Source organism: Nicotiana tomentosiformis, chromosome 5, assembly GCF_000390325.3.
Source record: "Nicotiana tomentosiformis chromosome 5, ASM39032v3, whole genome shotgun sequence".
Lineage (NCBI taxonomy): Eukaryota > Viridiplantae > Streptophyta > Magnoliopsida > Solanales > Solanaceae > Nicotiana > Nicotiana tomentosiformis.
The window spans coordinates 12,372,166-12,392,330 of NC_090816.1; the positions used below are offsets into that span (position 1 = coordinate 12,372,166).

Here is a 20,165-nt window from a genome sequence, read left to right on the forward strand (position 1 = left end):
CCCGACAAAACTATCCCCCTCCTTTCCGGTCCGGCCGCAGTACGACACCTGAACTCGAAGCTACGATCAGGTAACAACAAACCTAATGTAGTTTCACAAGTGAGGTCTGAGGAGGGTAGAGTATATCCAAACCTTACCCCCTACCTTGTGAAGATAGAAAGATTATTTCCGATAGACCGTCGGCTCAAGAAAAGCAAAGTCACAACAGTGTTGAAAGAAAATACAATAATTGAGAAGCCACTAAACACCCTTAAACAATTTCTTGAGACTAAAAAGGAAAACAGGACAATAATGCAAACAAGCAAAATGAACTTTTTTATTAATTTCAAACACAAATCATGAAAGACAAGTCTCCATTAGGTTATACAAAAGCCAACAAGACCAAATAACAAATGAGGACAGCATAAACATAACATCTTTTCTTTAGTTAGACAATTCAGCAGAGAGGTTATCGGCCAAGGAAGAAATAGTTGTAGGAGACACTCCTCTATTTCCACCTAAGTACCATTTCTTCATCATCTCTACAACATTTGCATTCTTCACTTCAATTTCTGAGTCTTCTTTACCTTCTGTTGCGAAAGAAATCTGTGAAAGTCATAAACAAACATCAATCAGCCAAATCAGAAACTGCCTTAAAGGGCAGCCTGGCGCACGACGTATTCCACGTTCACGCAGGGTTCGAGGAAGGGCCGCACTTGGGGTGTGATGTAGAAAGTCCACCCTAACGCAAGTATTAGTAGTTGTTTCTACGGCTCGAATCCCTGACCTATAAGTCATACGGAGACAACTTTACCGTTGCTCCAAGGGGTGTGATGTAGACATCCTACCTTAATGCAAGCATTAACACCTGTTTTCAAAGCTCGAACCTCTGACCTATAGGTCACAGTGAGACAACTTTACCATTGCTCCAAGGATGCAATGTAGACAGCATACCCTAATGCAAGCATTAGTAGCAATTTTGACGGCTCGAACCCCTGACTTGTAGGTCACACGGAGACAACTTTACGTTTGCTCCAAGGGGTGTAATGTAAACAGCTTACCCTAATGCAAGCATTAATAGCTGTTTTCACGGCTCGAACCCCTGACTTATACTTCACACGAAGACAACTTTACTGTTACTCCAAGGCTCGCCTTTCAGAATTAGAAAATGACTTGATGACATTAATTCATATCTTACCTTTGCAATGCCAGAAGTAGATGGGAAAGAATATGTTATAACTGAACTTTTCTTGAAATACTTAGACTGGAAAAATTCAACAATTTTCTCAAGTGCTTCTTCTTCCTCTTCTTCATATTTATCAACTTCTGCTAAACGGTCGCGTACAGCACTCTCTAGCTGCACTCCATATTGCGAGCCTTTGATTTCTTTAATCACAACTACTCTCAAGAATTTATCAACTGGAGCTGCAAATATATGACATTTGAATTATTTTATTTGTACTCATTTATCTCTTTTTAGATTTTTTATCTTAAAATCGATAACCAGGGCGGAGCTAGTAGCCCGGATACGGGTTCAGCCTAACTTTTGTTCTAGCAGTATAATTGAATTAAGAAATTCATTGAATATAAAAAATTAGTAAGTTTAGAACTCAGTTATTCAAAACTCATAAAATTAAAATTCTGGCTCCGCCTATTTCGACAACTTATGGAAAACAAGAATATAAAGTCATTAGTGAAGATTTTACCATTAACAATAGCCTCAAAGAAGTCATCATTTTCAGTTAATTCAGCTCCTGTCTTGCCCTTCCACTGCTGCAAATGAGTTACAATTTCTGGATCCAAGTAAACTCCAATTGCAGTGAATTTAATTTGGAGGAAGTGTATCTCAATGTCAGTTATTCCTGACAAAACATTTAGAATAAGCGAGATTAGTAACCCGAAAAATAAATGTACCTTACTACAACAGGTTAAAACTCACCCTAATAATGTCAAATATTCTTTACACTCAGTGTAAATAGGTTAAATCCAAACCAAAAAGATATATTCATCAACCATGTTAAACTACTGATGTAGCATTTTCATAGGCTTCTTTGTAACAGATGATCAAAATGTATAAAAGCTAATTAGTTCTAAAGAATTATCTTTAACTAATCATCACAAAGGGAAAATATATGTTTACTAAATATAAAAACAAAAACTTTACAATTTACCTTACAAACAAAAAATTTACAACATGGATATTCACATGCAACTCCAAAATAAAATAAAAAAGCAGTTCGGTGCACAAAGCATCTGACGTTCACGCAGGGTCCGGGGAAGGACCGCACCCAAAGAGTGTGACGTAAGCAGTCTACCCTAACGCAAGCATTAATGGTTGATTCCACTGCTCGAACCCGACTTACACGTCACACGAAAACAACTTTAATGTTGCTCTAGGGCTCCCCTTCGCAGTTCTAAAATAATGCAATAAAAATTAAAGAAGTTGTGGTAAAAGCTTTTTTACCATGACCCATCAAAGATAAAGGCTTAGTGTTGATCATAAACTGAGAAGGAAAAGGGAATTCATCAACCATCACTTCATTCTTTCCCACTACATAGAAATTAAACATTTATTAGAACAAATAAATCAACACTCTTTTACTCAACAAATACAAAAAGTAATAAAATAAAATTAGAAAAAATGAGAGAAACTTTTAAAATGGCTTACTCTTTATGTTGACTGAGAAAACTTAGAAGAAGACTAGGTTGAGTTTGAGATTAAAAATATGAAAGTAAGTTTGTTCTTGTTTTTGTGGAATATTTAAAAAGGGAATAATTTTTGGAGAACTTTTAGCTACCACTCAATCTACCTTCCAGCAATGAACGTGTTAGGTACGTAGACATTTTTATGGTTAAAAAAAAGGCAAGGTTGGCAAGGGTAATTAGAAAGGAAGGTGTGAATTTGTAAAATTTAGAACCTTTAGTTTTAGTTCTTAGTCACATCAATCATTAAATTTAGGATAATTAGTATGTGTTTGTTTCTCTTAACCAAATTGGCTTGATATCAACTTTTTATAAAATAACAAAAAAGTTTCACTACGACAGGAGCTATAGAGCAACGATAAAGTTGATTTTCGTGTGACCTATAGGTCAGAGGTTCGAGTCGTAGAATCAGTCAGTAATACTTGCATCACCCTTCTTCGATCCCTACGTAAACGCGGGATGTTTCGTAAGAGATGAGCAGTTCATTAATATTTTTTCTATTTAATACTTGCAAAAGAATAAGCTTAATCTTACACGTAAATTATCGTACCCTATATAAACGCGAGATATTTCGTAAGAAATGAACAATTCATTAATATTTTTTCTATTTAATACTTGCAAAAGAATAAGCTCAATCTTACACGTAAATTATCAAGATTATGTCCTTATTTATATCCCATTTGCGTCATGAACTTACTACTAATTTTTTCGTATTAATTTAGCTCAAAGAAAAAAAGGACAAAATTTGCCTTCGTCTCTTGTTGCATAACCACCACTCCTTTCACCAACCACGTTTAAGCCATGTTGTCTTGTTGAACACCTGACATTATTTATTAAACTTCTGTAGAAATATTTACTGATTGATCAAAATAGTCAACATTTCATCACATTTTCTCAAGAATTTTGGTGACTCGCTAAATATGTCCAAATTCCATGCTAGCCAAATTCCATACTTTTAATGAATAAGCTCCGGAGGTGAGCACCCTCCACTTCCAACCAAGAGGTTGTGAGTTCGAGTCACCCCAAGAGCAAGGTGGGGAGTTCTTGGAGGGAGGGAGCCGAGAGTCTATCGGAAACAGCCTCTCTACCCCAGAGTAGAGGGTAAGATCTGCGTACACACTACCTTCTCCATACCCCACTAGTGGAATTATACTGGATTGTTATTATTGTATTGTTGTTTGCATATGTGTATATTATATATATTAAATATACATATTTTAAATATTTTTTGACTAGCAAATGAAATTAGTTTCGGGTGACCGACCAATTTGATATTTTGCCACCTTTTTTGTACTAGGGATAACTTTTTCTTCTATAAGGTAACAATTACACTTTTGTTCCCGTAGTTATTGGTAAGTTTAATTTTGATTCTTGTGAAATCGATAACATATCAAACATTTTTAAATAATAGAAATATCATACTTGGTACTTCCACGGACAAATTTTCATAAATTTAATTTGTGTTAAGCAATTAAACCATGAGTATAATACTTCTTTTATGTGTAAGAGAGTTATTTTGGTATTTTCGCTTCTTATTTAAATCTTAAATTTATTAAAATCTATTAGTCTAGGGAACACACTACCAGAAAAAACTATAACTCAGAAACAACAATATGGTTAGGGATCATTAAGGTACGGCCCTTAACCTATTATTTCTGCATTTTCAGTTCAAATTCAATAAGGAGCTTTATAAAACTCCAATCTAGTATTCATATATTTAATTCATATTTGAGGGGAGAATTGTATTTTTATTTGTAATAAAAAAAATAGTTAACTGAATAATACATTATCATTATGCTTAATTATAAAATTAAATATTTGTTTAGTCAAATTTTATTATTATAAATTATGAATAATGAAAAGTCGCTTTTTGAAACACCAAATATTCCTATACTCTATTAGTTAGTTGAAATAATGAACCCTACACCAAATATTCCTATACTCTACTTCTTGAAACACCTTTATTTTTGTCAAAACCATAGGTTGGGTCACTTGGATAGTTGGATTGGTGGCTTGACACTACCATCTATAGCTGCGGGTCGGATCCAGTGGTTCGCATCAGGTTTATTTGAACCCAATATTTTCGACGTGTTACGTGTGAAAACTTATTAAAATTTTAACAAATATTATATTTGAACTTATAATTTTAAGGTACATAGAATTGAGTACTAAAAACCTTAACGATCGACCCATCAAATTAAAATTCTCGATTTGCCATTGAAAATGAATAATCACACAATCATTTATTTTTTATGGGAAAGGTTGTTTATTCATATAAAAAGAAATGGAGAATGAAATGCACGTTGAGAGGGCTTTTTATTCTTGCCATGTGGCATTCATACAAATACAAGTACTGTGTTTCATTCCTATTCGAAATTGAGCAGTGCTGCCCTCTGTTAGTACTTTTAATCTAATATCACCTCAGTTGTTTGACAAATTACGCTTCATCCCTAACAGAGCTCCTACCTTCGGGTAATTCTTAAAACAGTCAAAAGTTGAGGGGTAAATTTGGATATATCATTCTTGAATAATTTGGACACATACGGTCCACTCATTTCACGTTGGAGCTCCATCAATGATAAGCAAATATTAGATGATTTGCTAACGCCAATAGTACGAAGGAACCAACATTGTAACGGATGGCAAATGTAACGATTTGGCCGGTCGTTTTGAGAGTATTAGTCCCGAACCCCTATCTACTGCTCTCTTTATTTCATTTTGTGGTTACGTAACTTGCAGGGAGGATTTGTTTTTGATTTCGGAGTGAAATGGAACACATAGTCCCTAAAATGGAAGTTTTAAGTTCTAAGTATTAGCCGTAGTTTGAAGTATATGAAAACGACCTCGGAATGGAGTTTTGACGATTCCAATAGCTCCGTAGGGTGATTTTGGTCACAAGAGCGTGTTCGGATGTTGAATTGGAGGTCCGTAGGTCATTTTAGCGTCAATTGACGAAAGTTGGAAATTTGATGAATTTTTGAAAAGTTTGACCGGGAGTGGACTTTTTGATATTGGGGTCGGATTCCGATTCCGGAGATTGGAGTAGGTCTGTAATGTCAATTATAACTTGTGTGCAAAATTTGAGGTCAATCGAACTTGATTTGATAGGTTTCGGCATCGGATGTAAAAGTTTGAAGTTTAAGGTTCATTAGGCTCGAATCGATGCACAATTTGTGTTTTTAGCGTTGTTTGATGTGATTTAAGGGCTCGACTAAGTTAGTATGATGTTTTAGGACTTGTTGGTGTATTTGGTTGAGGTCCTGGGGGCCTCGGGTATGTTTCGGGTGAGTTTTGAACGAGTTTGGGCATTTCGGCACTTTGATAATGTCCTGGAGCAGTTGAAGTGCGGAGGGCACATTTTTGGAGTACGGATGTGTGGCCACAAACTCTCAAAGTGCGAAGGCAGTGGAAAATGTGTGGGGACTACATTTGAAGATGTGCGGACCACAGTTGAAAATGTATGGACCGCGAAAATCCTCCTACATTTTTGGATTGCAGATGTTGCTGAACTGTGACCACACAATTTGGATTGCGGCCGCAGAAACCTTAAATGTGCGGACCACACAAAAAAAATGTGCGGTCAGCACATTGGGAGATCAGATTGGTACCATATAAACGAGGCTTTCATCTCATTTTTTTGGACTTTGGGAGCTCGGTTTGTGGCAATTTTTCGTGGGATTTTCAAGAAATTCATCGGGGTAAGTGATTCTAACTCGGATTTGGTCAATATACACGAATATATCATTATTTTCATCATTTACTTAGTATTTTGAGATGAAAATTTAGGAAAAATTATAGAAATTTCATAAAATGATTTTTTGAGATTTGGATGTCGATTCGGGGTCGGATTTGAGTGAAATTAATATGGTTGGACTCGTGGTCGAATAGGTGTTCGTAATTTGTGACTTTTACCCGATTTTGAGATGTGGGCTCGGATTGACTTTTTGGGCCGAATTTTCGATTCTTTGCTAAAGTCGTAATTTCATTATTTAAATTAGTTCTTTATAGTTATATTTATAGTATGAAATTATTTTGGCTAGATTCAAGCTGATCGGAGTTGAAAAATCGAGGAAAAGGCAAACTACTTGACTGATTGAGCGAGATTTGAGGTAAGTGACTTGTCTAACCTTGTGTGGGGGAAATTTTCCTTAGGATTGGTATTGATATAATAATTGTGATATGTTGAAAGTCGTGTACGCGAGGTGACGAGTGTGTACACGGGCTAAATGTGAAAAAGTTTGGTTTTAAATTGTACAGATATCTATTACATATTAATTAAATTATTTTATTCGGTTATATTTATCATCATTGGTCTAAATTTACATTTTATATTTGCCTTACCTTTTCTTGCTAATTTCTTTACATGTTTAATTGAAACTTTGTTTCTTTTATTCTGTGCTCAATATTTGAAGGTTGAATTTCTTAATTGAATTATTATTAAAATGAAGTATTTGACATTAAAATTTTGATATTGAGGCAAAGTGTTAAATTTGTGAAATATTATTTTTTATTGAGTTATTCACTCCCGAATATTTTATGAGATTTTGTGTTCATTGTGATTGAGTCGTGAGCTCCTTATTGTAGAAAGTAATGTTGTTGATTTATTTTGGCAAGTTGAAATATTTGGGCGTTTGAGGTGCAAATTGTGATATATTGTGATATTGATATGCATGCGGTGGTATAAGGTCTGGGTGTTGAAACGCATGCGGTGAGATAAGGGTGGCTTGATATGCGTGGCTAGTAGGGGAACTACTAGAAGTCATGCGGTGTGATAAGGGTGGCTAAAATGCGGAATGCTATTTCGGGAAAAATGATTTCTTTAAAATTAAATGTGAAGGCTCCCGCGGTGATATAAAGAAAAGAGATATTGTACATTTATTTATGATTTGGGACTACGAGGCGGTACCTCGGGAGTGCCCTTGTTGATATTTTTCTATTGGTGTACTTGCCTTGATTGTTTTGTTTTTCCCTGAATATGTAAATTTTTTCTGTTTTTCTTCTGTGATGTATTATTTTCCCTTATTTTGTGCAGTTAAATTGTGACATACTCCTACCTTGATTCACTTCCATTATTTTTTATTATTATTGTTATTGTTATTGTTATTGTTATTGTTATATTGTTAAACTTTTTCGCCCTGTCTTTTATTATTTCCAGTAGGGCCTGACCTAACCTCGTCACTACTCTACCGAGGTTAGGCGTGGCACTTATTGGGTACCGCTGTGGTGTACTCATACTGCACTTCTGCACATCTTTTTGTGCAGATCCAGGTACTTCCTATCATACTAGATATCAGTGAGCTAGCCGTACGCGGAGATTTCAAGGTATATTTGCCAGCGTCCGCAGACCTCGGAGTCCCCCTCTATCCTTATTATGTTGTTTGATGCATAAAGACACTTAGTATTTCTCTTCGAAACTTATGACTTATTTCTACCGGGTTTTGGGAGTTATAACTATTTTAAATTGCAATTTTTATTTATTTCATATGTTGAGATTTGAGTTTCAATTTTAGATTCCGTTATTTCGCATAATTGATAGGCTTACCTAGTCTTAAAGTGTCATCACGACGTCCTACGGAGAGAATTTGGGGGCGTGACCGCAAAGTTGACAAATTTCGAATAATACAACTTTGGACCGTTACATTTTTTTATGAAAGTTTAAATCTTACATAATTAAGTCTACTAAATTTGAATATCATAAAAAAACAAAAATGCCAACATTTTGAGAGATGGAAGTAGATATTACAAATAGCCAAAGAACCAAACTCTCACCTCAGAGAATTGTAATATGTGGTGTTTCATCTTTTCATAAACGTGGAAAAATATCATTGGTTCCACCTCAGCACTAAACAAATGAATTTGATTGGTCTCAAGCAATGCATGTCAAAGGCAAGGCGTGTGCCTTTTTCACCCAACCTATTCCTTGCTTGTGCCTTTGCTATAACTGCGCATTCTATGCTCGTGTCACCTTTTCAATGGCACCCATAAGGCCATAACATAATAATATTTTTGTTCATATACACCAGTCTTCAAAATCCTTAAACAAAAACCATTCCGGGGAAATAAAACCCCGGTAAGAGAGACAATTTTAGCAGTAATTTGATATATATACTCTCAAAATGACGTCGTTACGGATTCATCCTATTGTTCCCGTAGGAACATTGGATAAAATTGGAACGATACAGAGAAGATTAACATGGCCTGTGCACAAGAATGATACGCACAAAATGTGTTAGTACTCATTCATTTGCCTCAAAGTCATCTCTCCCAATCTCTAATCAAATGATGCAAAGGAGGCCTCTTAGTGTTTCTGCTTCTCTTTCTCTATCAAATCCACAGCCCCGGGACAGAGTTGTGAAAGAAGATGATCAAAGAAAGGAAGCCATAGTATTTGAAAATCTGGACGAGTGGATGAAGGAATCGATGGTGGACGTTGTAAAGAACTTGAAGCAAGCGCCACTACTGGTCCACATTTACGCGCAAGAAGATGATAGAGGGCAAGAGAGAAGACCCCCAGATCAAAACTGAGAGAGCCTTAGTGGAGAAATGGCAGATAATGAAAAATGAATGGGAAAATGGAGAAAAAAGAACCCCTGATGGACTAATATTTGTTGAAGAACTTAGAGATGAAGAAGATAGAGAATTAAATGAAAATGGAAAAGGGGGTTCATTAGAAGAAGATTTAGAGGAAGGATTGACAAAATTTTGGGGGTTAATTGTACAAGGGAAAGGAGTTGAATTTGGACCTGCTTGTTATCTGTTGAAGACAAGCAGAGTTGGAGCTGGTAGAGGAATGGGATTGTTTTGCACTCATTTTTGTATAGTAAGAGTTAAGAATTTTAGGGAGAATGCTTTGACACAGTTTAAAAGTTGTTGGTTGTAAAGAGACAGAAAAAATTGAGCAGTGAAAAATCATTCTTGTGACCTCGATATCTACAATAGCTGAACAGTTCCGTGGTCAAGAGATTACAATTTGAATTGCAATATGGTTATGAGAGAAAAACAAAGTGGAAACATTGATGTTCGCACTAGTAAGATTATTTAATGTATTGCTACCTGGCTAGCTTGCCCCAGCATCACTTAAGATTGTTGATAAGAACCATGTTCCAAATTCAACCAAATCATGTTTGGCTTCTATTATCATATGCACAGAACCGATATTATGAGCTTCAGAAGGTAATGCAGATAGGAGAATATGATTTACTTCAGAGCATATGGCTTACTTTTAATCTTCATATTTCTGAAATGTCCAGTCAGTACAAAGTCCTGTGGAAATGACTCCGTATAATTCATTTATTTTATACAAGTGTCGCTCTATAATTCATATCTCTGATTACATCTCAAGGTTGTAGTGCTACGAGACAACCTTTATAATATACAACACCTATGCCTGAGAATCGCGTGGAACAGATACAAGATCAAGATTACAGCTGAAAGAACTCATGCTTGTCGCTAGTTAGACTATATGTATCAAAAGTGGCATATGTGCAGTAGGTTAGAACGAGAGAGTTATGGTCATTCTACTGAATATAACTCTACAGCCAATTGGCTGCCGTCTTACTTGATATTGGCTGGATTGATAAGTTACCTGAAACCTTCGCTAGGGAGCGATATTGCAACTTTACACTCTCAGCATTGTCTAGTGTCTTTACCACATACCTGCACAAGTTGTACATTCAAATAAGGAGTCAGTCCTCATAGGTAAAGTGAGGCATTAGAAGTTGGAATCTTTAAGAACATCTTGAGCAGTGCTTATTAAGCGTGGCATAAGGAATACGACACATTCACAATAAGAGGTAATAATTTCTCGGTGTTAAGAAAGGTTGAACCTAGGACTCCGTCTTCCTCATAATACAGAACACCATTAGACATGTACTTGAAGAATTTTATCAGATACTGCAAGATGACGAGAAGTCAAATCGCGATGTCAATTATATAGATGTAAAATCCAGATATACTCCACAAAGAAAAAAAAAGGAAAAACGAAAAAGTTGAATAAGTTGGATTCAGCAGTGCACTTAAAATGAATACCATATCATTAGGTCGAAAGGCAAAACTCAGAAGCCTCTCTGACAAAGTTCAATGAAGACCATTTGAGACAAAAAGTTCGAAGGGATTAGCAAAGTGCAACAAACTTAAGATTAACATTTCTTCTTTTTCTTTATATAATAAGGCCGAAAAACCTAAGTGACTGAGGAATTCTTTTAATAAACTACTTACACAAAGTAAGCATTTCAAAGGTCAGAGATCTGGATGCAATATAATGAAATATGTTAACCCTCGCATGTCTGACTGGCACTAAAGCATTTTAAAATTCAAAGGGCATACCACTTACTGAGCTATGTGCTAGAAAAGTGTAGAGTTTTTTTTAATAACTGAGAATTTCTCGAGGATCAGGTGGCGCAAGATCCGAACTCGATGAATAATGGGCCCAATCGTCCACCTTCTCCGCTTAAATACTAGAGTTTTTTCTGTGGCAAAGTTCGAACTCGACCCACACATTATGCTACGTCTTACCAGTGAACTAAAGCCCCAAGGGCGAGAGAAGTCCAGATTTATGAAGATTATAACCTTTTAGGCTTAACAGATATATAGAACTCAAATGTTGAGAGCCTAAGCACAAAGGATATTTTAGTGGACTTTTTACAAATTATGGTGAATCGCTTTGAGAGGTAAAAAAGGATGTAATGAAATTTGAAAAACTAAATGATGCAAAGAATGAGATGTACCATCCATTCAAGCACTGAGTGGTAACAACAGCCTCACGACCCACAAAACGCTGAGGCGTCCTTTTGTTACCCTATTTGATCAACAATTTCAATTAGATACTCCATTCACAACCAATCTGGAAATGTAATTGAAATTCAGATATTACTGGAAGAACCTTTATAATAACCCTGTCTGTGACAGCAAATGGAAACTGAACGCCTCTTCCTCTTAGATGATCCGAGAGCGGTGAATCACCAAAGGTCCCTCTATCCTGCATCAGGATATGATATTAAGGCCTTAAGGTAAAGTCAGGCTTCTGAGCACAAGGACAATCAAATGTAACTCTCCCTGATTTTTCTTTTTATCTTAAGTCCAAATTAAACAACTTCTAACATTATTTCCACCTAATTTCAGGTCGTGGTATAGGTTAAAAAAAAATTGAAAGTGGCAAACCTGGTCATATCTCTCCTTTCTTCTTTTGAAAGAACGATTAAGCTGTGATTCCTCTTCTCGGCGGAACGCTTGAACTGCAGCTCGAAGAGCTATAGAAATATGGAAATGCAAATAGAAATCATCAGAAAGAACAGAGAAAAATAGGACTATATGACCTAACTCTTAGCCTCATTTCACACCTTTAAAATGCATAAAGGACCAGTGAAGCACATAAAGACCCTTCAATCTATGTTCTTCCAAGTGCGGACAGGTTTGACTAGAAGTTCAAATATAGTGTAAAACTGGGGTCACACATTTATGAATATGATAGAGCCAATACTTTCTGATGTTAGAGAAGATTTCTTTTATAATCAAGAGATCCTCGAGGGCCAGTGGCATGTGGTACGAGACTCGATGGATAATGGGGTTGTTCCTCTACCTTTTCAGTTTAAATATCAAGCTTTTGCTTGCAAGGTTCAAACTAGTGACATGCGCCTAACTCACACGTCATGAGTTGTGCTCTTACCGCCAGACCAAAGCCCCAGGGCATTAGCAAAGAAATTTATCCAGTTGATTTAATGCAGACTTACTTTTTGACAAGTTAATGCAACAAGTTTCGAAGCCCTTCTAACTCTAAATAAGGACTCTTCACTTTCGGTGCCACACCCATGTCGATACGACGTAGGTGTGGGATCCGTACCGAATCTGGTCAACCGATTTTGGGTATTTTGACCAAAATCGATGGAGAAAATCGGACAGATACAATAGTGCTAGGATGAAATTGAAGAAAATGGAATACCTTGTATATAGAAATTTCTATGTCAGTCCTTTTCCTTTTATCTCCTTCTCGAATTCTCCTCTTATCAATATTTTGTCCTTCTCGGAATACCTTGTAAGTTCTCCACATAATGTCTCATAATTTAGACATATTTTTTTTTTAGCTGAATAATTTAGATATATTTTTATAACTCTATTTTTAGATATTTGAATTATTTTTAGCCAAATCCCCACACCCGTATTCGTACCTGGATCCGTACTACCAAATCTCAAAATATAGATCATGAAGAATCTGACTTCTAGATCCGCACCCGTATCGACACCCGCACCCAAGTCCGAGCAACTTAGATTTGAAGCTACAGCCAAAACATGTGGGTTGTTAATTAGATATCCTCAGTCTGCTATGAGAAATTAAGTTAGCTGCCTCTAGTTTGGAAATCAACTGCAAGAATAGAGTTGCCTTTGCCAAAAGAAGTGAAAATGATAGAGATGACATAGAATGGACACTGGAGCAATGGTGGTTCAGAAATAGACTAAGCAGTTTAATATGCGAAAGTAGTGAGATAGAAAGCATGACGAAGGAATGATTTTCTTTTCTATACTGTGATCGAGAAAGAAGACTTAGTTTTTGTCTTTTTTATAAAGGTAGAAGTGCGCATTCCAAATGTGGAAACATTAGGTGTGCACACTAAGAAGCATGTGAGGTGATTCACTGATTCTAAAGGATGTCTGAGGACAAGTCAATTTATCGGAAGCTAGGGTGAGATGTCTACAGATGAACGGTCAAAGTGGTTATTGAAGGTCAGTGGAATTAACTTAAAATAATAGGCTAAAATAGGAAATGAGTATTCTAAATTAGAGGAAAAAGCAATGTCTTAAAGAGGGTCACAAAATGTGTCATCGCTCTGAACCTTCAAGCCATGTACTCATAGGGTCATGCAGTGGTGGATAGTTCCACAAACTTGCTCTCAAGAAACTTGCATGAAGGCTTGTGAGGATGCTTTGGGTTTCAAGGTACATAATAGCGAAAAGTTCAATCACATGGGTTTTTAACGATCCATCTATCCACCAAAACCCATTGGTTGTATTTTGAAAATGGTCCATACATGTGCTTGAAGATCCTCAATGATCCTGGCGACAAAGCTATAAGAATATATGAGTACTTTTCAGCACAAGAAATGCTTATAACTCATTGTAACTGGTAGGTCTAGTAAATGGTTTCCTGCAATGCTTGCAGCCTATGTTATGTTCCAATCCTTGCAACCTATGTTATGAAAAATGAACTTAAAAGAATGGCAATATCTAGGAGTGGTTCATTGGTCAGTTCAGTTCAGTTTTTTGGACTTTGCGTCTATTAAAATTGAAAACGGAAATAAATTCGGTTTTGTTCAAAAAAAATCATTTTGGATTGGTTTTGGCTTTTGATTGAGCCTCTAAAATAACATAACTTTGAAATAAATAATTATATAAATCAATATATATATATATATATATAAATTCAAAATAATTTTTTTTTGATAAGGTAAAAAAGAACAGTAAAGGGGCGTTCCGAGAATCGAACTCGGGACCTCTCGCACCCAAAGCGAGAATCTATAAATTCAAAATAATTATAAAACTTCAATGATAAATTCAAATAATTATAAAATTTTAAAATAATAAATTATATCATTAAAGCAATTCATATATACATTTAAAACTTAAATACATAAAAGTTTGGTATTTCAGTATATTCAATAATTTATGGAGAAAACTGAAAACCAAACTGAATTGCTGAACTTTTAGAGACCAAACCAAACACCGAACCGAATTACCAAAACCAAAAGACCGAGATTTTTGGTTCGGTAAGGTATTTTGGTTAAACATAACAACAACTACGCCTCAGTCTCAAATAAGTTGGGCCGGCTATATGAATCCTCACCGACAATGTTTCTTCATCATATCAAATAAATAAAAGCGAAAAATAAGAAAAATACACATAAAGATGGTAATAATAATAAAAATATTAAAAGTTTCTATATTTTCATTTGCATATCAATCTATGATAAGGTCAAACTACTCCTAGAAAAGCGTACTAATAGGACTAAAACCTATATTCCAACTAGTAGGTATCACCTACATGGATCTTTTTCTTCCATTATGCACTATCTTTAGTTAAGTCTGCGCTGATTCAAATATCCCCTAGCAATATCCCTAACCGAATTATGAACACCTCTAGCAATATCCCTTATACGGCAGCAGACATTTGAATATGTATTGGCATTCACCAGACAGATCATCAAATATTAGAGAAACCAGAGGAAATGGTATACTAAATCTACCATAAGTACAGAACATATACTTACATAAATTTGGCGCCACTGAATCTTCAGACACCACGTGTGAACAGATATAGCAAGCTTTCTGCAATTACACCATAAAGGCTAATTAGAAACTTATTTTAGCACTAGTCCAGTGGCACACGTGAATTTTTAGTCCCACATATTCATATTCTCTTTCTAGGACCTTGTAGCCAACTTAAATGCGAGAAGACAACTTCCTACTGCAAATGTGAAAGGAAAAACTAACTTTTAACGAAAGGAGAAAAAACCAATAAAAATTTCGTCTCTTGCATTTATGTGAATACATACATTCATTAGATATCAACAAATGTCATAACTAGACCTGCTACGGTAAAAAGATAAACACTTAGATTCATAAATATTTTGTGCAGCAACATCAGATGATAGTGCAAACAGAGGATTACTGTAACTATTTTTGTTTGACAGGAGGGACGAGAGATTTAATTGAATAAGCATGCAATGTCCATATACAGCTTTTGGAGGTGATATGGTTTCAGAACAGTTGGTCCTATAAATTTCAAATCTTAAATTAAAGGCATTTGCATCTGATTTTGCCATTTGCATCTCTCTCCAACCAATAAGAATATTAGTATTTTCTTGGTTATCACACTATGTAATCAAATGCAGTGCAGTTCCCCTAAACTGAAAGCGGAGAGAAGTTTTTCAAAAGATGCTTACTTAAATCAAAAAAGCATAAAAACCACAGCCAAACCCCAAATTCAGGAACATACTTTCTCCTATTATGCCAATAAGGCTGTCAGTCTCTCTATCTAATGCATCTTGAAACAGAATTTGTTGATTAAGCAGCATTGAATATCAAAATCCTCAAAGGAAAGAGATATAAAGAAGTTTAGATGCAAATGCAATTAATATCGAGTATAAATGAAAGTTGGTAATAAATTGTTCCCAGAGGACATACCATTCTAATCACATGCTGCACTCCACCACTACCAAAGGAATGCCCACAAGGCAATATCATTGCATCATCCATGAGCGCTCCCCTGAAATTGACAGCGCGATGTCAAGTGTGGATGCAAGTAACCAGATGGATAAAATAATATCTGGAACAGCAAATAACATATAGAAAGAGACTACAAGAGCATGTGTTGTTAAGTTAGGACAAATAAAATAATGCATGAACCAACAACGGTAAATACAAATATGGAAAGAAACCACCTAACTACATAAGCAAATAATCATAATATTATTTCAACCTCTACTACAAGCATCATCATTGGATAACTCAGAACAGATAAGATCCCTTAAATATTAGAAGAATGAAAAAGTAAAAGCACGCCTCAGCCATTTTCCAAAAAGAGCACATTTTGTTGACCAATGGGGATTCGGAAGACTTTTTAAATGAAAATCAGGGGGGAACTTGCATAAGCTAACAACATACTCCTTTTTTTTCCATTTTATGTGACACTTTTTTCTTTTTGCTTTTTAGTTTGTTTAAAAAACATCCTTTTATATTTAGAAACAATTTAACTAGAAGTTTTCATTTTACCCTTAATGTCATGATTATATAGCCACAGAAACGTCATGGCTACAAGTTCCAAAAGTCTTTCTTTCTTAAACTCTGTGCTCAATCAAACAGGTTCACAAAAAAATGAAATGGAGGGAGTAACATTCAATCTACCGTTAAATTTCCGCACCTGGACTATTTCACTGGGTACCTACTACTTCCCACCAACATAGGTATCGGATAACTCTATTCACTAGTACTTAGGCAAAATCACCTAGTGTTTTTTGTCCCTACTAGAATTTGACCCTGGTCTCCAAGGTTTGCATCCGATTCATTGACCACTAGGCCACACCCTTGGGTGCAATTTATGTTTCTTTTTTGTTGGTTTGGCAAAATGACAACCATCCCAGATTCGGAAAAAAAACTTACAAGAGTCATCTAGGTAAAATTCAAGAAGTCATTTCATCCCACCAAATGCCCTTTTCTTTTCTTCCTATAACTAGAAAGGAAGTAGCAGAGCACACCTACAGTATAACTGAGAAACTAGAGCTAGCATTAGAGATAGCATTTATACTCTTTTATTCTCAAGCAAGATCACGCTTGATTAAAGCTAAAACAATATGCTCTCCTACAGGATTTACTTTTACTTGCATTCACATAGCTGCAGCTTAATGCATTCGCCTAAATGCAACCTCTAGCATATAACTGCTAGTTGCTCGTTTACACCAGTTGTCACTTGACCTTGCAAATATATTAACATGTCAGATCATCCTAATTGTCTTTGTCCGATGTCTAAACTAAGAGCTCCAAGAAAGCAAACAACATTTAATGATATTATTAACATCAAATTTATCAATATCAATCATCTGCATCACAATCCAAAATTGATTGAGGCCATCTATAAGGATCCTCTATATTCAATTCCTCCATTTGGCCCATTTCATTCCAATACTAACTAACTTGCCTTTTCAAGAAAAACTAGGGTCAAAACACAATTTATGCTTTACTTAAGATATAGAAAGCCAAGCAGCTAAACCAGAAAAACAAGCGAACAGGCAAAGCAGATTACTCTCTCTGACCCAATTTATGTGGTACTCGTTCCTTTTTAGGTTGTCCCAAAAGAGTGATACATTCTATATTTAGAAACAATTTAACTTTAAACTTTTCATTTTATACTCACACCAATGTCTATAACTTATTTTTGCCACAAGTTTCAAAACTCTTTCTTTCTTTCTTAAACTCCGTGCCAGTCAAACATTATCATATAAATTGGATGAAGGGGGTACAGGACAAGAAACTTACATAATTGGATCGGAGAGAATAGCTCTCAAAGACTCTCCTGATTCACTTGAATAACAGCCTTCCTTTCTCCCACTAAACCCACACCCATTCTCAAACCCCATTTCCTTCGGCCCTGCATTTGACCCTTCCCCTCCCTGCAAATACTGACTATTATAATACACCTCCCCATCAACACTAGCAATTGTCACTGCATTTCTCGCGTGTATGTTGCCCTCATTTCCTGATTCCTTAGCGCCTTCTTCAACATATCAATAAATCAATAGTCAACTACGCATCAAACCGAAACAAGTCCGAGTCTAGAAAAACAAACTAGGAAATATAAGAAATTGTCAAAAAACACTTACCAAATGCAGAAAGGGTTTTTGGTTTTTCACTGCCAATTTTACTACTACAGTTATTATTAACTTTATCACTGTTATTATTATTAGTAGTAGTAGTAGTAGTAGTATTACTATTTTCAACTATAACGATGCCTTCAGCTTCATTTTCATCATCATTATCGCCATCATCCTCGTCATCATCCAGGTCATCATCCTCTGATCCATCGCCACCGCGGTCGTCGGCGAACATTTGACGGCGAAAATCAGCAGCTTGCTGTTGATGAGTGAAGTAATGGTGGTGGTGGTGGTTATTATCGTACTTGTCGATGAATCCGGTAAGTTCTCGGGTCGTTTTGGGGCCCGGATCACCGCTAACGGCGGCGGCGCAGCGACGAGGAGGTGGTGGTGGGCCGCAGCTGAAGGTTTCATGGAAAACGAGCTGTGAGTTTGAATTGAGTCCATTTTCCACTCGTCGGGTCGAAACCAGGCCCATTTCTTCAGAAGCCATAGGCACTGTCAATTAAAAAACCCTAATTCAAGTTAATTTCTGGAACGTAAGTAGAATTGCAGGTTTGGATTGAAGAGAAACTCCATTTTTGGTGACGAAGGAAGTGGAATTTTTTCGTTTTAGCGAAAAAGATGGCAAGAGTTGGGGGTTTAGGAATTTGGGGGTGGGGAAGATAAAACGACGCCGTAGTAAGTGTTTAAATGTATCTGCCGGGGGTGTACATGGACCGGTTGGTTCGGATTTTATCAAAACCAAACCAAACTAATTATATCGATTTAGATTGGTTCGAATTTGTCTCGGGTTTTTCAGGTTTTTTGTTACATGAATATAATTTCAATCTTGCATTATTAAAGTTATAGATAAAATTTTGATATGTGAATATATGTTTACTAAAAACTTTTAAAAAAATAACAAATATATGACTATTAAAGTGATCTTATGGGAGAATTTTTTTTAGTAACACATAATAGTTTATTTTCTTAGTCGTCTACCAATAATTTTTTATTGATGTACACTTTCAAAGTTAACCAAATTTAATAATTAAACATAAAAATCAATATGATACCTAAATAATGATATGAGTAATTTTAAATTATCGAAACAACACTTCAAATTCGAAAAACACATAATAAATCTTGACATATGAATATAAAAGAACAATGAGATAATTGACGTATTTCAATAACACATAATAAGAAATTGATACAATCTATTATTTAAAGTAAATAAAAATAAATAAACTTTATAGTTCAATTAAATATTATATCACATGAGAGGATCTCAAATATTTCTAGACATCTTTTAAATAAAATTCTATATAAAGTCTTAAAATTAAATATAAAAAATTATATATTTATATGTCCGTTTGCTTCAAATTTTTTTACTCAATACCAAATCAAATCAAACCAAATCTAGTTAAGTTTTTTAATCGGTTCGGTTTAACTTTTCGATTTGATGCGATTTCGATTAGGTTTGTATTAAGGATAGTGAAAATTAAGAACATTGGTCAATTTGATGGTCGTTGAAAACACAAGGTGGGTATCATTGTCTGAGTCAATGATTAGACAAATGAAAAAAAGCTCATATAATGTTTTGTTTGTCTATACTGAAATTTAAATTTATATTACTATAATACTCAAATTATTCATTTTGTTCTGCCAACTTGCTTTAGGTATCAAATTTTCTTATTATCCCTTTCCCTGCGTCATCTCACTACCTTACTAATTATACCAATTCTAATCAAGTGACTTTCCAAACAAACCCTTAAGTTATAAATTTTACCTTTATAAACCCCTATATGTAGTTATCTTTTCAAATAATGTAAAAGAAGTATTCTTTCGATTCCATTTTGTTTGTCACTATTTACTTGTTAGTTCGTTCCAAAACAAGTCTCTCACGTTTCCGTGTTGAAAGCTTTTATAGTCACACAAATAGTATAACTTATTTAAAATCACAAGTTTTAAAAGTTTTATAGTCAAATATTTTGAAATATTTAAGATCACAAGTTCTAAAAAAAACTTTCTCATTTTATTAAACTTAGTATCAACCGTGGCTGAGCCAGAATTTCATTAAGGGGCATCAAAGTATATAAAAGTAAATATACGAAAAAATCAAGCGGAGTCAACATATATTAT

General features: G+C 35.2%; 3 protein-coding genes, 1 long non-coding RNA gene and 1 other non-coding gene across 9 annotated transcripts; 3 read left to right on the forward strand and 2 right to left on the reverse strand.

The window, feature by feature from the left end:
• Window positions 1-292: 292 nt before the first annotated feature.
• Window positions 293-2,853, reverse strand: LOC104117823 (chalcone isomerase-like protein 2). Its single transcript, XM_009628946.4, has 5 exons — window positions 2,648-2,853; window positions 2,444-2,530; window positions 1,686-1,841; window positions 1,178-1,404; window positions 293-585 (listed from the first exon to the last, which is right to left on the reverse strand). Coding segments are annotated over exons 1-5 (633 nt in total). The 5' UTR covers window positions 2,649-2,853; the 3' UTR covers window positions 293-423.
• Window positions 2,854-6,244: 3,391 nt separating this feature from the next.
• Window positions 6,245-8,172, forward strand: LOC138891757 (uncharacterized). Its single transcript, XR_011408079.1, has 3 exons — window positions 6,245-6,380; window positions 6,723-6,791; window positions 7,945-8,172. It is a non-coding gene; the product is annotated as an uncharacterized lncRNA (long non-coding RNA).
• Window positions 8,173-8,434: 262 nt separating this feature from the next.
• LOC104117821 (uncharacterized) lies at window positions 8,435-10,009 on the forward strand. Its single transcript, XM_033661692.2, has 2 exons — window positions 8,435-9,176; window positions 9,211-10,009. The coding sequence occupies exons 1-2, from the start codon at window positions 8,893-8,895 to the stop codon at window positions 9,560-9,562; spliced, it is 636 nt and encodes a 211-aa protein (XP_033517583.1). The 5' UTR covers window positions 8,435-8,892; the 3' UTR covers window positions 9,563-10,009.
• LOC117281842 (U6 spliceosomal RNA) lies at window positions 8,826-8,928 on the forward strand. The gene has a single exon (XR_004512471.1). It is a non-coding gene; the product is annotated as a U6 spliceosomal RNA (small nuclear RNA).
• LOC104117822 (U-box domain-containing protein 62) lies at window positions 9,879-18,691 on the reverse strand. Of its 5 annotated transcripts, none has more exons than XM_070201998.1 (9): window positions 18,156-18,691; window positions 17,704-17,938; window positions 15,856-15,937; window positions 14,940-14,997; window positions 12,846-12,953; window positions 11,842-11,930; window positions 11,564-11,659; window positions 11,409-11,479; window positions 9,879-10,338 (listed from the first exon to the last, which is right to left on the reverse strand). In XM_070201998.1, exons 1-9 carry the CDS (start codon window positions 18,529-18,531, stop codon window positions 10,215-10,217), a joined length of 1,239 nt encoding a protein of 412 aa, XP_070058099.1. In that variant the 5' UTR covers window positions 18,532-18,691; the 3' UTR covers window positions 9,879-10,214. The 5 variants fall into 5 exon arrangements, with proteins under 5 accessions (XP_070058099.1, XP_070058098.1, XP_070058097.1 ...); XM_070201997.1 differs by having other exon boundaries at window positions 17,704-17,941; XM_070201996.1 differs by having other exon boundaries at window positions 18,048-18,690.
• Window positions 18,692-20,165: the final 1,474 nt, after the last annotated feature.

Excerpts from the sequence above, each read along its gene's own strand:
- LOC104117823 (XM_009628946.4), bottom strand. Across the intron at positions 1,842-2,443 it reads TTTATCTTTGATGGGTCATG|GAATAACTGACATTGAGATA; the intron begins GTAAAAAAGCTT and ends ATGTTTTGTCAG. Across the intron at positions 1,405-1,685 it reads CTTTGAGGCTATTGTTAATG|CTCCAGTTGATAAATTCTTG; the intron begins GTAAAATCTTCA and ends ATATATTTGCAG.
- LOC104117821 (XM_033661692.2), top strand. The coding sequence starts at position 8,893 with ATGATACGCACAAAATGTGTTAGTACTCATTCATTTGCCTCAAAGTCA. Across the intron at positions 9,177-9,210 it reads GCGCAAGAAGATGATAGAGG|AGCCTTAGTGGAGAAATGGC; the intron begins GCAAGAGAGAAG and ends CAAAACTGAGAG.
- LOC104117822 (XM_070201995.1), bottom strand. The coding sequence starts at position 18,531 with ATGGCTTCTGAAGAAATGGGCCTGGTTTCGACCCGACGAGTGGAAAAT. Across the intron at positions 11,931-12,845 it reads ATTTGGTAGTACGGATCCAG|CTCTTCGAGCTGCAGTTCAA; the intron begins GTACGAATACGG and ends ATATTTCTATAG. Across the intron at positions 11,660-11,841 it reads GAAAGGAGAGATATGACCAG|GATAGAGGGACCTTTGGTGA; the intron begins GTTTGCCACTTT and ends ATCCTGATGCAG.